At 46.2% G+C, this 16,660-nt stretch overlaps 1 protein-coding gene across 1 annotated transcript in view; it reads right to left on the bottom strand.

Moving 5' to 3' along the window:
- The window catches only part of spp2 (secreted phosphoprotein 2), a gene marked incomplete at its 3' end in the record, with an annotated part of 30,914 nt that extends 22,781 nt beyond the window's left edge, over window positions 1-8,133 (bottom strand). Inside the window, exon 1 of the mRNA XM_084328004.1 lies at window positions 8,003-8,133. Coding sequence (XP_084184130.1) covers window positions 8,003-8,099 — 97 coding nt within the window. The 5' untranslated portion in view covers window positions 8,100-8,133. The remainder of the gene's footprint in view (window positions 1-8,002) is intronic.
- Window positions 8,134-16,660: the final 8,527 nt, after the last annotated feature.

The raw sequence follows: 16,660 nt of genomic DNA, 5'->3' as shown, positions 1-16,660 counted from the left end.
GCTATGGAACACCCCACCTATGGACATTAGGGAGGCTAGATAAAGCTATGGAACACCTATGGACATTAGGGAGGCTAGATAAAGCTATGGGACACCCTGCCTTTGGACATTAGGGGGGCTAGATAAAGCTATGGAACACCTATGGACATTAGGGAGGCTAGATAAAGCTATGGAACACCTATGGACATTAGGGAGGCTAGATAAAGCTATGGAACACCTATGGACATTAGGGAGGCTAGATAAAGCTATGGAACACCTATGGACATTAGGGAGGCTAGATAAAGCTATGGAACACCCTGCCTATGGACATTAGGGAGGCTAGATAAAGCTATGGAACACCTATGGACATTAGGGAGGCTAGATAAAGCTATGGAACACCCTACCTATGGACATTAGGGAGGCTAGATAAAGCTATGGAACACCTTACCTATGGACATTAGGGAGGCTAGATAAAGCTATGGAACACCCTACCTATGGACATTAGGGAGGCTAGATAAAGCTATGGAACACCTTACCTATGGACATTAGGGAGGCTAGATAAAGCTATGGAACACCCTGCCTATGGACATTAGGGGGGCTAGATAAAGCTATGGAACACCCTGCCTATGGACATTAGGGAGGCTAGATAAAGCTATGGAACACCCTGCCTATGGACATTAGGGAGGCTAGATAAAGCTATGGAACACCCTGCCTATGGACATTAGGGAGGCTAGATAAAGCTATGGAACACCCTACCTATGGACATTAGGGAGGCTAGATAAAGCTATGGAACACCTTACCTATGGACATTAGGGAGGCTAGATAAAGCTATGGAACACCCTGCCTATGGACATTAGGGAGGCTAGATAAAGCTATGGAACACCTATGGACATTAGGGAGGCTAGATAAAGCTATGGAACACCCTGCCTATGGACATTAGGGAGGCTAGATAAAGCTATGGAACACCTATGGACATTAGGGAGGCTAGATAAAGCTATGGAACACCTTACCTATGGACATTAGGGAGGCTAGATAAAGCTATGGAACACCCTGCCTATGGACATTAGGGAGGCTAGATAAAGCTATGGAACACCCTGCCTATGGACATTAGGGAGGCTAGATAAAGCTATGGAACACCCTGCCTATGGACATTAGGGAGGCTAGATAAAGCTATGGGACACCCTGCCTATGGACATCAGGGAGGCTAGATAAAGCTATGGAACACCCTGCCTATGGACATTAGGGAGGCTAGATAAAGCTATGGAACACCCTACCTATGGACATTAGGGAGGCTAGATAAAGCTATGGAACACCCTGCCTATGGACATTAGGGAGGCTAGATAAAGCTATGGAACACCCTGCCTATGGACATTAGGGAGGCTAGATAAAGCTATGGAACACCCTGCCTATGGACATTAGGGGGGCTAGATAAAGCTATGGAACACCTTACCTATGGACATTAGGGAGGCTAGATAAAGCTATGGAACACCCTACCTATGGACATTAGGGAGGCTAGATAAAGCTATGGAACACCTTACCTATGGACATTAGGGAGGCTAGATAAAGCTATGGAACACCCTGCCTATGGACATTAGGGGGGCTAGATAAAGCTATGGAACACCCTGCCTATGGACATTAGGGAGGCTAGATAAAGCTATGGAACACCCTGCCTATGGACATTAGGGAGGCTAGATAAAGCTATGGAACACCCTGCCTATGGATATTAGGGAGGCTAGATAAAGCTATGGAACACCCTACCTATGGACATTAGGGAGGCTAGATAAAGCTATGGAACACCTTACCTATGGACATTAGGGAGGCTAGATAAAGCTATGGAACACCCTGCCTATGGACATTAGGGAGGCTAGATAAAGCTATGGAACACCTATGGACATTAGGGAGGCTAGATAAAGCTATGGAACACCCTGCCTATGGACATTAGGGAGGCTAGATAAAGCTATGGAACACCTATGGACATTAGGGAGGCTAGATAAAGCTATGGAACACCCTACCTATGGACATTAGGGAGGCTAGATAAAGCTATGGAACACCCTACCTATGGACATTAGGGAGGCTAGATAAAGCTATGGAACACCCTGCCTATGGACATTAGGGAGGCTAGATAAAGCTATGGAACACCCTGCCTATGGACATTAGGGAGGCTAGATAAAGCTATGGAACACCTTAACTATGGACATTAGGGAGGCTAGATAAAGCTATGGAACACCTTACCTATGGACATTAGGGAGGCTAGATAAAGCTATGGAACACCCTGCCTATGGACATTAGGGAGGCTAGATAAAGCTATGGAACACCCTACCTATGGACATTAGGGAGGCTAGATAAAGCTATGGAACACCCTACCTATGGACATTAGGGAGGCTAGATAAAGCTATGGAACACCCTGCCTATGGACATTAGGGAGGCTAGATAAAGCTATGGAACACCCTGCCTATGGACATTAGGGAGGCTAGATAAAGCTATGGGACACCCTGCCTATGGACATTAGGGAGGCTAGATAAAGCTATGGAACACCTATGGACATTAGGGAGGCTAGATAAAGCTATGGAACACCTTACCTATGGACATTAGGGAGGCTAGATAAAGCTATGGAACACCCTACCTATGGACATTAGGGAGGCTAGATAAAGCTATGGAACACCTTACCTATGGACATTAGGGAGGCTAGATAAAGCTATGGAACACCTTACCTATGGACATTAGGGAGGCTAGATAAAGCTATGGAACACCCTGCCTATGGACATTAGGGAGGCTAGATAAAGCTATGGAACACCTTACTTTTTTTTTTATCCACTTTTTCTCCCATTTTCTATATTTTCTCCCATCCCAATTTCGTATCATCCAATTCAACCCTCCCCTGTCACGAACGCTGTTTCTTGCCTCCCACAAGCCGGCTGCAATGTGGACTAAGTCATACATAGCACAAGTCCCCTCCGGTACTTGAGGTAACAGCAGTTGCATCTTTTCACCTGCGCAGCTCGATCTCTCAGTGGCGAGGAGTAACGCGTGGGAGGCTCACGCTGCCCCCGACACTTCCTGATTCTACTGCGCAGGCGCACCAACCGACCTGTAGGAGTCGCTGTCCACAACGCCCGATCCCCACCCATCAGTTTCCCACCCCCTAATACGGCCAATGTGTATTAGTATGAACGACCAGCTAAACTGAAAGCAATGTGGAGCGCTGGGCGTCTCCGCATTCGTGGCGAGCGCCTTGCCCACTACGCCACGTAGCCGCCCATGGAACACCTTACTTATGGACATTAGGGAGGCTAGATAAAGCTATGGAACACCCTGCCTATGGACATTAGGGAGGCTAGATAAAGCTATGGAACACCTTAACTATGGACATTAGGGAGGCTAGATAAAGCTATGGAACACCTTACCTATGGACATTAGGGAGGCTAGATAAAGCTATGGAACACCCTGCCTATGGACATTAGGGAGGCTAGATAAAGCTATGGAACACCCTACCTATGGACATTAGGGAGGCTAGATAAAGCTATGGAACACCCTACCTATGGACATTAGGGAGGCTAGATAAAGCTATGGAACACCCTGCCTATGGACATTAGGGAGGCTAGATAAAGCTATGGAACACCCTGCCTATGGACATTAGGGAGGCTAGATAAAGCTATGGGACACCCTGCCTATGGACATTAGGGAGGCTAGATAAAGCTATGGAACACCTATGGACATTAGGGAGGCTAGATAAAGCTATGGAACACCTTACCTATGGACATTAGGGAGGCTAGATAAAGCTATGGAACACCCTACCTATGGACATTAGGGAGGCTAGATAAAGCTATGGAACACCTTACCTATGGACATTAGGGAGGCTAGATAAAGCTATGGAACACCTTACCTATGGACATTAGGGAGGCTAGATAAAGCTATGGAACACCCTGCCTATGGACATTAGGGAGGCTAGATAAAGCTATGGAACACCTTACTTTTTTTTTTATCCACTTTTTCTCCCATTTTCTATATTTTCTCCCATCCCAATTTCGTATCATCCAATTCAACCCTCCCCTGTCACGAACGCTGTTTCTTGCCTCCCACAAGCCGGCTGCAATGTGGACTAAGTCATACATAGCACAAGTCCCCTCCGGTACTTGAGGTAACAGCAGTCGCATCTTTTCACCTGCGCAGCTCGATCTCTCAGTGGCGAGGAGTAACGCGTGGGAGGCTCACGCTGCCCCCGACACTTCCTGATTCTACTGCGCAGGCGCACCAACCGACCTGTAGGAGTCGCTGTCCACAACGCCCGATCCCCACCCATCAGTTTCCCACCCCCTAATACGGCCAATGTGTATTAGTATGAACGACCAGCTAAACTGAAAGCAATGTGGAGCGCTGGGCGTCTCCGCATTCGTGGCGAGCGCCTTGCCCACTACGCCACGTAGCCGCCCATGGAACACCTTACTTATGGACATTAGGGAGGCTAGATAAAGCTATGGAACACCCTGCCTATGGACATTAGGGAGGCTAGCTCACTAAATGTTTTCAAAAGTAAGCAAAAATGTATCTCTTCACCTTAGCCTTTTAATAATACACTCTAAACTCATTACATTCACACTGTGATTATTGTATTGCAAATGAGAGCAATTTTTATTGTTCTTTATGCTGCTATTTCTATGCTATTTCTGATGAGTTGGTGAATGTATCTCTCAGCCCTCAGCTGATCTCCTGTTCTCTTTGGATTGTTTGACTACAGTGGAATGTTTGAGTGAATATTGTTATGCCGTTGGTTTTCACACGTGCTTGTGGTAAATAAATGATGATGATGATGATGATGATGATGATGATGATGATGATGATGATGATTACAGGATTCTGGCTGTGGGTGTCGTATACATTTAGATGTATCTCTTTCCTTCACCACTACTCACTCTCTCTCTCTCTCTCTCTCTCTCTCTCTCTCTCTCTCTCTCTCTCTCTCTTTTGTTGTTCTTGATGTATTTGTATTAGGGATGTCCAATATTATCGGCCGATTTTGGCATTAAAATGTGATATCGGAAATTATTGGTATCGGTTTTCAATTTTTTATTTATTTTTTTCATTTATTTACTTTATTTAGCCAGGCAAGCAAGTAAGAACATTTTATTGTTTTATTTATTGTCAAAAGTATGCATAATGTTGTGTTAATTCCACGACAAGAGATATGTAATGTTAATTACCTGAAATTATTCAGTTTTTGGGGGGGGGGGAACCCTGCATATATCGGTATCAGTTGATATCGGTATTGGAAATTAAGAGTTGGACAATATCGGTATATCGTATATCGGTAAAAAAGCCAATATCGAACATCCCTAGTCTGCACCTTTGTTTACACTGTTTATCTTTCTCGTATTTTTATATTCAGAGTTAATTATATTGTTTACATTGTTTATTGTCTAATTGTAGTGCCTATATTTATGTCTTTCTACTATTATCCTGCCCATACCTGTACCCCCCCCCATGCTGCTATGAATTTCCCCAAGGGGATCGATAAAGGAACACCTTATCTCCATCCCTCCACCCTCTTCTATTATGTTATTTCCAGACGGTTGAATCAATATCTGTGAACCTGAGCTGCTCTGCAGAACCCAGAGAAGTAGGACTCAACCCTGTGACGTCATCATCAGGTATAAAGTCTGGAGCTGCTCCGTAGACAATGAAGGAACGAGAGACTGATTTTGTGGAGCCACAGAATGTTTGTTTGAGTTTTTATTAGCCAGACGAGCTTCATCCTCTAGTCGTGTTCTCGGCTCTGAAGCGGAACATGTACCCCGTGAACCAGGGGTGTAAAGTACTTGAGTAATTGTACTTTGTTACAATACTTAAGTACTGTTTTGGGGGATTTGTACTTTACTCGAGTATTATTAGGTTTGTATACTTGTACTTTTACTCAATTACATTTCAGAGAAGGAAAAAAACGTACTTTTTACTCCTTACATTTAGAATGCAGACCTACAAAGTACAAAGTACAAATCTCGCAGGTCCAACCATTTTAATTAGTATATTTGTTTCTCTGGCCGAACTAACGTTAACGTTATTAATCCTGCGGCCGCTCTTTATTTAAAAAACAGCCAATCAAATCCCCATCAATGGAAAATGAACCCGCCCACACCCATGCTGATTGGTCCTTGTGCAAGACTAGAAAGCGGGGATCTTTGATTAAACACCTGCTATCAGAAGAATGGACAGATAGAAAAAAAAGTTTTTACTTTTACATTTTGAAAGTAGAAACTTTTTTTTACTTTTACTCAAGTGTGTTTTTAGCCAGATACTCTGACTTTCACTTGAGTATGATTTTGAGACGGTACCCATACTTTCACTTAAGTATAATTTCTGGGTACTTTTTACACCCCTGACCCCTGACCCCTGACCCCTGCCGTGAACTGGGAACGTTCCCCTGGATTCTCAGCGTCGTCTCTAAAAACTCTCCCAAGTCATCGTCTATGGAGCAGCTTCAGACTTCATACTTGATTGATTGATTTATTGATTGATTGAAAACTTTATTAACAGATTGCAGAATGGGTACAATACAGTACGGCTCAATACACACAAGTGTTAAGGGGACGCAGACCAGAGAAAGACTTTCGTCTTGTTTACATCAGGGTCCCCCATTTTCAATTCATCAGGACATATATGACATACGTGACATACAGATAGACAGTACTGCTACATCTAGACATTTATGACATACCAGATTTACAAATATACATGACATCACATGTTTGAGTTTTAACACTTGGATTCGGGAGAAGAGTCGCTCATGTTTGTACCGTCTTAGACCAGAGGAACAACGTGTATGAATTCTATAACGGGGGGCGTTTAGTTCCCTTTTGAGAGACGTAGAAAAGAAACATAGAAGGAAGGAGAGAAGAAAAGAGAGAATATAGAATCACTATTGTGTTTTATCAACTGGCAATAGAAGGATTTTTTATTCATATAAAAATGTTACAGATTAGTATATTTGAGGGAGGCTGGGTGGCGCAGCGGACACTGCGCTCGGCACCAACGCAAGAGACACCGGGTTCGAATCCGGCTGTTGGCGTTGCCTCCGGCTTGGGCCGGCCATCATACTGACTCAATTGGCAGAGTTAGCGGGTGGGAAGTTGAAGGGTGGTAGTCTGGTCGTTGTGAACAGCGACTCCTACAGGTCGGTCAGGGCGCCTGCACAGCAAAGTCAGGAGATGGCGGGGGGCAGTGTGAGCCTCCCACACGTTACTCCTCGCCAAAATGAGAGTCCGCGCTGGCAGGTGAAAAGATGTGACAGGCTGCCTCCACATGTATCGGAGGGGACATGTGATGCAAGGCTTCTATCCTCCCTACAACCGGCCAGTGGGGGGCATATGCGAGCAACGATCAGGACAGGGGAGGGAGAATTGGCACGAGAGGTAAATTGGGATGGGGAGAAAAATCACAGAAAAAAAGGAGGCGAAAAAGTAGATAAAAAAAAAGATTAGTATATTTGACTTTATTACGGATCCCCAATTTAAGATTATTTTTAAAAGTCAATCTACTGTTAATGCAGCAGAGGTTTTGAGAGATATGTAGAGAGAGAGGCACGTACCTGAACAGATTAGTACTGTAGAGAGAGAGGCACGTACCTGAACAGATTAGTACTGTAGAGAGAGAGGCACGTACCTGAACAGATTAGTACTGTAGAGAGAGAGGCACGTACCTGAACAGATCAGTACTTTAGAGAGAGAGGCACGTACCTGAACAGATCAGTACTTTAGAGATAGAGGCACGTACCTGAACAGATTAGTACTGTAGAGAGAGAGGCACGTACCTGAACAGATTAGTACTGTAGAGAGAGAGGCACGTACCTGAACAGATTAGTACTGTAGAGAGAGAGGCACGTACCTGAACAGATTAGTACTGTAGAGAGAGAGGCACGTACCTGAACAGATTAGTACTTTAGAGAGAGAGGCACGTACCTGAACAGATTAGTACTGTAGAGAGAGAGGCACGTACCTGAACAGATTAGTACTGTAGAGAGAGAGGCACGTACCTGAACAGATCAGAGACTGCAGCGAGACCAGGAGGAAGATGATACACAACTTCATCTTCACGTCACTGACACTAATAGCACCGGAACACTGCATCATGTCTCTTCACAACACAACTCTATGCTCTAAAAACAGTAGTCAGCCTTTGTCGCCAACCCTATCTCCCTCTCTCTACGTCTGTCTGTCCCTCCCCCTCTCTCTCTCTCCACATCTGTCCCTCCCCCTCTCTCTCTCTCCACATCTGTCCCTCCCCCGCTCTCCCCTTGTACCTGTTGAACTGTGTTGAATGTCGTCCTCCTCTCTCTCTCTCTCTTCAGTCAACTTCTCTACCAGCTGTATCGATCCTGAGGCAGTACGGTGCCAGTTTGGTTTCTTTGTATTACACACAGAGTCTATCTACCATGTACCTGACACACAGAGTCTATCTACCATGTACCTGACACACAGAGTCTGTCTACCATGTACCTGACACATAGACTCTATCTACCATGTACCTGACACACAGAGTCTATCTACCATGTACCTGACACACAGAGTCTATCTACCATGTACCTGACACATAGACTCTATCTACCATGTACCTGACACACAGAGTCTATCTACCATGTACCTGACACACAGAGTCTATCTACCATGTACCTGACACATAGAGTCTATCTACCATGTACCTGACACATAGAGTCTATCTACCATGTACCTGACACACAGAGTCTATCTACCATGTACCTGACACATAGAGCCCCCCTCCAATTGTGCGTTCGGCTGAACGTGTCACTCTTTGTAGTCTGCTTCGGTCTTGTGCAGTGCTATTCCCAAACCAGGAGGTGATGTTGCCGGTCAAGATGCTCTCTATTGTACATGAGTAGAAGTTCTTAAGGATCTTCTGACTGACTTGGAACTTCCTTAGGCGCCTGAGGAAGTAGAGGCGTTGTCGTGCCTTCTTCACAACACTGTCAATGTGTGTGGTCCATGTCAAGTCCTCGGATATGTAGGCTCCGAGGTACTTAAAGCTGTTGACTCTCTCAACCGGTGCCCCGTCGATGCTGAGGGGGCTGTAGTCCTTGACCCCCGACCTCCTGAAGTCCACAATCATCTCCTTTGTTTTGCTGACGTTCAGGGAGAGGCTGTTTTCCTGGCACCATCCCGCCAGGACCTTGACCTCTTCCAGGTAGGCCCTCTCGTCGTTGGCAGAGATCAGGCCCACCACCACTGTGTCGTCAGCAAATTTGATGATTGTATTGCTACTCCGCTGAGCCACACAGTCGTGTGTGTACAGGGAGTAGAGGAGGGGACTCAGAACACAGCCCTGGGGGGCCCCTATGTTGAGGGTGATGGATGAGGAGGTGCAGTTGCCTGCTCTCACCACCTGGGGTCTGCCAGTCAGGAAGTCCAAGACCCACTGGCAGAGGTCATAGTTCAAGCCCAGGTCCCTGAGCTTGGCTATGAGTATGGAGGGGACTATGGTATTGAATGCCGAGCTGTAGTCGATGAATAGCATTCTCACATAGTTCCCCTGCCTCTTGTCCAGGTGTGATGCTGCTGTGTGCAGCACATGGGCTATTGCGTCCTCCGTGGACCTGTTGGGGCGGTATGCAAATTGCAGGGGGTCCATGTTGATGGGGAGGGAGGAGCAGATGTAGCCCTTTACTAGCTTCTCAAAGCACTTCATGGCTATGGAGGTGAGAGCTACAGGGCGGTAGTTGTTGAGGCAAGCAGGCTTGGATTTTTTGGGTACAGGGATAATAGTGGACTTCTTCAGGCAGGTGGGGATGACAGCCTGTTCTAAGGACAGGTTGAAGATGTCAGTGAATACTGGGGCCAGTTGGTCGGCACAGACTTTTAGGACGCAGCCGGGGATGCCGTCCGGACCTGCTGCCTTCCTGATATTCACTTTTTTAAAGGTCCGCCTCACCTCATGCTCTGTTACCCTGAACACTGCGCCTCCATCAGCAGCCGACCCCCCCCCCCCCCCCATTGCCGTGGTTTGTAGGCTGGTGTTGTTATTACCAGCATCAAACCTCTGACACACAGAGTCTATCTACCATGTACCTGACACATAGAGTCTATCTACCATGTACCTGACACATAGAGTCTATCTACCATGTACCTGACACATAGAGTCTATCTACCATGTACCTGACACATAGAGTCTATCTACCATGTACCTGACACATAGAGTCTATCTACCATGTACCTGACACATAGAGTCTATCTACCATGTACCTGACACATAGAGTCTATCTACCATGTACCTGACACATAGACTCTATCTACCATGTACCTGACACATAGAGTCTATCTACCATGTACCTGACACATAGAGTCTATCTACCATGTACCTGTCACATAGAGTCTGTCTACCATGTACCTGACACATAGAGTCTATCTACCATGTACCTGACACATAGAGTCTATCTACCATGTACCTGACACATAGAGTCTATCTACCATGTACCCGACACATAGAGTCTATCTACCATGTACCTGACACATAGAGTCTATCTACCATGTACCTGACACATAGAGTCTATCTACCATGTACCTGACACATAGAGTCTATCTACCATGTACCAGACACATAGAGTCTATCTACCATGTACCTGACACATAGAGTCTATCTACCATGTACCTGACACATAGAGTCTATCTACCATGTACCTGACACATAGAGTCTATCTACCATGTACCTGACACATAGAGTCTATCTACCATGTACCTGACACACAGAGTCTATCTACCATGTACCTGACACATAGAGTCTATCTACCATGTACCAGGAGAGTCCAGAAAGAGTCCAGAAAGAGTCCAGAAAGAAAAGAGTATATACATTAGGCGTAGAAACTGTACATTGGATTGGGTAGGTGGGGTGGGACTGTACATTGGAGGTGGTTGGGGGGGGGGGGGGGGGGGGGGGGGTAGGAGTGGGGGGGGGGGGGTTGGGTAGGAGTGGGGGGGTTGGGTAGGAGGGGTGGGTGGGGACTGTACATTGGAGGTGGTTGGGTGGGGGGGGGGGGGGGGGTAGGAGGGGTGGGTGGGGGACACTGTACAACTGTACAAACAACACTGTACATTGGATTATTGACAAGACCATACTTGGTCATTTACTGTACATTGGCGGGGGTTGTGTTCGGACATTTACAGGGGCCAGTTTCGAGTTGCAGTCTCCCTTAGGTGTTTTTTGAGAGTGTTTTTGAAAGTGGGTAGTGATTCACATTCCTTTACAGCTTTGGGTAGGGCGTTCCACATTGATGTGGCATAATTGCGAACGTGTTTAGTCCCTTGTTTGAGCCGAATCTGGGTTTAACATGATTTGTGGAGCTCCCTCTGGTGTTGTGATCGTGGTATTCACTGACCTTTGGGAAGTATTTAGTCATGTACATGGGTACCTTGGTCGTGTAGTGTATCTTGTAGACCAGGCCCATTGCAAGTTGCTGTACTCTGTCGTCTACTCTAAGCCATCCTAGGTTGTCAAAGTGGGCAGGGGTGAGGTGGGTTCTAGGAGTAAGGTCAAGCAGTAGTCTGACCAGTTTGTTTTGAGATGTTTGTAATTTTGTTTTTAGCGCCTTTGAGGTGCTTTGGTACCATGAGGTGCAAGCATAGTCGTAGTACCCTTGAATGAGTGCTCCTGCTAGAGTCTTCAGGGTATTCTACCATGTACCTGACACATAGAGTCTATCTACCATGTACCTGACACACAGAGTCTATCTACCATGTACCTGACACATAGAGTCTATCTACCATGTACCTGACACACAGAGTCTATCTACCATGTACTTGACACACAGAGTCTATCTACCATGTACCTGACACACAGAGTCTATCTACCATGTACCTGACACATAGAGTCTATCTACCATGTACCTGACACATAGAGTCTATCTACCATGTACCTGACACACAGAGTCTATCTACCATGTACCTGACACACAGAGTCTATCTACCATGTACCTGACACATAGTCTATCTACCTGGCACATAGAGTCTATCTACCATGTACCTGACACACAGAGTCTATCTACCTGACACATAGAGTCTATCTACCATGTACCTGACACATAGAGTCTATCTACCATGTACCTGACACATAGAGTCTATCTACCATGTACCTGACACATAGAGTCTATCTACCATGTACCTGACACATAGAGTCTATCTACCATGTACCTGACACATAGAGTCTATCTACCATGTACCTGACACATAGAGTCTATCTACCATGTACCTGACACATAGAGTCTATCTACCATGTACCTGACATAGAGATTTCCACACCCCTACGCCATAACATTTTCTTTTTTATATAATGGCAATTTGATAATTATTTCATAGGGCTACATTACAGACCATAATGTTGAGTCACCGGGACTTTCCCTGCTCAGTCGTGCCATTGTTACCAAAATGGTTTTATGATGTGTTTTTCAGAAGGCAAAGTGTGTTTCTGCAAAGTGCAGAATAGGTGCCCTCAATGTCGCCATCTGCTGGTTGACGGACGTAGGCTTCTTGGCTTCTGACACGTTTGAGTGAGTTTTATATTTATGCTCATATTCTCCTTTTCTGTGTTGATTATAGCGGATCTAAGCCTATATATGCTGCTTAAGTACCAACAAGTATAAACTTTCTTATGCTTTAGATTAATAATGTAACTGTTGAGATGCTGTAAAGGAATGTGAATCACTACCCACTTTCAAAAACACTCTCAAAGAACACCTACGGGAGACTGCAATTCGAAACTGGCCCCTACAAATGTCTTAACCCAGTTGTACAGTACATTACCAAGTATGGCTTTGTCAGTATTCCAATGTACAGTGTCCCCCTACCCCAACCCCCCCCCCCCCCCCCCCCCTCCAATGTACAGCCCCCACCCACCCAACCCCACCCCACCTACCCAACCTCCTCCAATGTACAGTTTCTACGTCAAATGTATATACACTCTTTTTCTGGACACATTTTGTATCACAAACAGTACTGTGTTTGCAAATCTGATATGTCATAAATTTATAGATGTAGCAGTACTGTCTATCTGTATGTCATGTATGTCATTATATGTTATGATGAATTGAAAATGGGGGACCCTGATGTAAACAAGACGAAAGTCTTTCTCTGGTCTGCATCCCCTTAATAATTGTGTGTATTGAGCTGTACTGTACTGTACCCATTCTGCAATCTGTTAATAAACTTTTCAATCAATCAATCAATCAATGATATATTTCATTACGGTCAAAAGAACATAAACAATAGTTCTGATTTCTAACAACATAATTTCAGGCAGGCAGATGACAAAATAACTACAGTAAGTGGTGAGAGTGAGCGAGTAAGGAAGGAAAGAAGGAAGGGAGTGGGGAAAGAAAGAAAGAAAGTTGAAAAAAAGAAAAAGAAAGAAAGAAAGAAAGAAAGAAAGAATGAATGAATGAATGAATGAATGAATGAATGAATGAATGAATGAATGAAAACTTTATTAACAGATTGCAGAATGGGTACAGTGCAGTACAGCTCAATACATACAATTGTTAAGGGGATGCAGACCAGAGAAAGACTTTCGTCTTGTTTCCACCAGGGTCCCCCATTTCCAATTCATCGTAACATATATGACATACATGACATACAGATAGACAGTACTGCTACATCTATACATTTATGACATACCAGATTTGCAATTACAGTACTGTATTTGTGATACAAAAAGAGTCCAGAAAGAAAAGAGTATATACATTAGGCGTAGAAACTGTACATTGGGTAGGTGGGGTGGGACTGTACATTGGAGGTGGTTGGGGGGGGGGGGGGGGGGGGGGGGGTAGGAGTGGGGGGGGGGGGTTGGGGTAGGTGGGGGGGGTTGGGTAGGAGGGGTGGGTGGGGACTGTACATTGGAGGTGGTTGGGTGGGGGGGGGGGGGGGGGGGGTAGGAGGGGTGGGTGGGGGACACTGTACAACTGTACAAACAACACTGTACATTGGATTATTGACAAGACCATACTTGGTCATTTACTGTACATTGGCGGGGGTTGTGTTCGGACATTTACAGGGGCCAGTTTCGAGTTGCAGTCTCCCTTAGGTGTTTTTTGAGAGTGTTTTTGAAAGTGGGTAGTGATTCACATTCCTTTACAGCTTTGGGTAGGGCGTTCCACATTGATGTGGCATAATTGCGAAACGTGTTTAGTCCCTTGTTTGAGCCGAATCTGGGTTTAACATGATTGTGGAGCTCCCTCTGGTGTTGTGATCGTGGTATTCACTGACCTTTGGGAAGTATTTAGTCATGTACATGGGTACCTTGGTCGTGTAGTGTATCTTGTAGACCAGGCCCATTGCAAGTTGCTGTACTCTGTCGTCTACTCTAAGCCATCCTAGGTTGTCAAAGTGGGCAGGGGTGAGGTGGGTTCTAGGAGTAAGGTCAAGCAGTAGTCTGACCAGTTTGTTTTGAGATGTTTGTAATTTTGTTTTAGCGCCTTTGAGGTGCTTTGGTACCATGAGGTGCAAGCATAGTCGTAGTACCCTTGAATGAGTGCTCCTGCTAGAGTCTTCAGGGTATTCTTGTTTACCAGTGAGGAGATCCGGTACAAGAACCGAGTTCGTTGGTTGACTTTTTTTATTACATTGGATGCCATTTTGTCACAGGAAAGATTTGCCTCTAGGATGGAACCCAGGTAGGTAATATCTTCTTTCCTTGTGACAATATTGTCACCCACTGTAACTGAGAAGCGTCGGTCTTGCTGAGTTTGTTATTTGAACCGAAGAGAATGGACTCTGTTTTGCCCATGTGTAATGATAGTTTGTTATCAGCGAGCCATATGCAGATTTTGCTTAGTTCTGAGCTGAGGGTTTTTTCAACCTGTAATTTGTTCTTGTCAGAGACCAGCAGGGCTGAGTCGTCCGCAAACAGGAACAAGTTGCAGTCACAAGCTGACGACATGTCATTTGCATAAATTAGGAACAGTAGCGGACCTAGTATGCTTCCTTGTGGAACACCACAGTTTACTGTGAGGGGGGGGGATAGGGTACCGTTTACCTCCACCATCTGCTCTCTCCCCTCCAGAAAGAAAGAAAGAAAGAAAGAAAGAAAGAAAGAAAGAAAGAAAGAAAGAAAGAAAGAAAGAAAGAAAGAAAGAAAGAAAGAAAGAAAGAAAGAAAGAAAGAAAGAAAGAAAGAAAGAATTACATTATTGAATGTGTAAAAATGTGTAGTGGTAGTAGTGTGGTAGTGAAAGGTTAACCGTATGTAGTGTGGTAGTGAAAGGTTAACCTTCTGTAGTGTGGTAGTGAAAGGTTAACCTTCTGTAGTGTGGTAGTGAAAGGTTAACCTTCTGTAGTGTGGTAGTGAAAGGTTAACCTTCTGTAGTGTGGTAGTGAAAGGGTTAACCTTATGTAGTGTGGTAGTGAAAGGGTTAACCGTCTGTAGTGTGGTAGTGAAAGGTTAACCGTCTGTAGTGTGGTAGTGAAAGGTTAACCTTATGTAGTGTGGTAGTGAAAGGGTTAACGTTAGGTTATGACTATAACCAAGTTCTGTTAGTTAGGGGCGATGCTGGCATCGCCTTCTGCACTATCTCGCGTACGTGCACGCGTACTGAATAAACCACAAATGTACCTCTAATACCAGTATTAGTCTGACCACACCCCTCATCAGCTTACCTTCATAAGCAGGTGTGTGGTCACCTGCTCTCCTCCTTCCCAAGCTTTCACCACAAGGTGAGGACAAGGGCTGCAGCGGCGTCCGATGCCAAGCATCGCCCCTAACTAACAGAACTTGGTTATAGTCATAACCTAACGTTCTGTATCGTTAGTGGCTTAGCTTGCATCGCCTTCTGCACAAGGGAGGCCAAGCGGAGCCACTTGGCTGACAAATACACCCCGCTGACAGCCCCCCAAAACCATCAGAACAGGGAGGGCCGAGCCCCCCCGACCCCCCCTAATGGAGGGTAGCCCCCCTATTAGGGACGTCACGGGAGGGCGACGGACCCGACCGTGCGAAGAGGCACTCAAGCAACTCAACGCACAGGGTGAGCAGACCGTGGCTTGACCCCACGACTACACACACGCACAACCCGCATGCCACCCGGGAACGAACGGAGGAACAACCTCGTTACTGCCCCCAGAATCACGGGGTCAAGGGCAAACCCAACCCCGTGGCAAGGCCGTAGCAGCGGAGCACGAAGGAAGACCCAGACCCACCAAAAGGACTGGACCCCCTGGAATGGGGGCCCGGAGAAGTCCATGATGCCAGCATCAAGACCCCACCAGGTGGGCACGTAGTGCCCCGCCCCCCACATCGCCAGCGTATTCGGACAAAGGCCCCTCAGTTACTGCACCTGGTATTCCCAGGCGGAACCAACCAGGCCAGAACTTGCCCAGCTTCCGAGATCGGACGAGACCGGGCGTGTTCAGGTCGGTATGGCCGTAAGCCGAGCGGGCCCCGTCCCCCCAATAGTACACCGCCTGGCACACTGACCCTGCAGAATAGGCAGTCAGCATGGCCGTAAGCACACAAAAAAGGTTAACCAACGGAAGCAGGCAGCGCACCGGGGAAAAACCAGGCAACAGGCTGTTAACCCTAGCCTGGAGACTGCGGACGAGACAGGCGCCAGAGGGGACAGCTGAACACAGCCGCCCCGGCGGAAGGAGCGTAAGCTGGCGGTGTTGCATGACCAAGCCTCCATTTAACAACCCCCACCC

This window comes from Notolepis coatsorum (assembly GCF_963971535.1).
Source record: "Notolepis coatsorum genome assembly, chromosome: 1".
Classification (NCBI taxonomy): domain Eukaryota; kingdom Metazoa; phylum Chordata; class Actinopteri; order Aulopiformes; family Paralepididae; genus Notolepis; species Notolepis coatsorum.
This window is presented reverse-complemented; position numbering and strand designations above follow the sequence as displayed.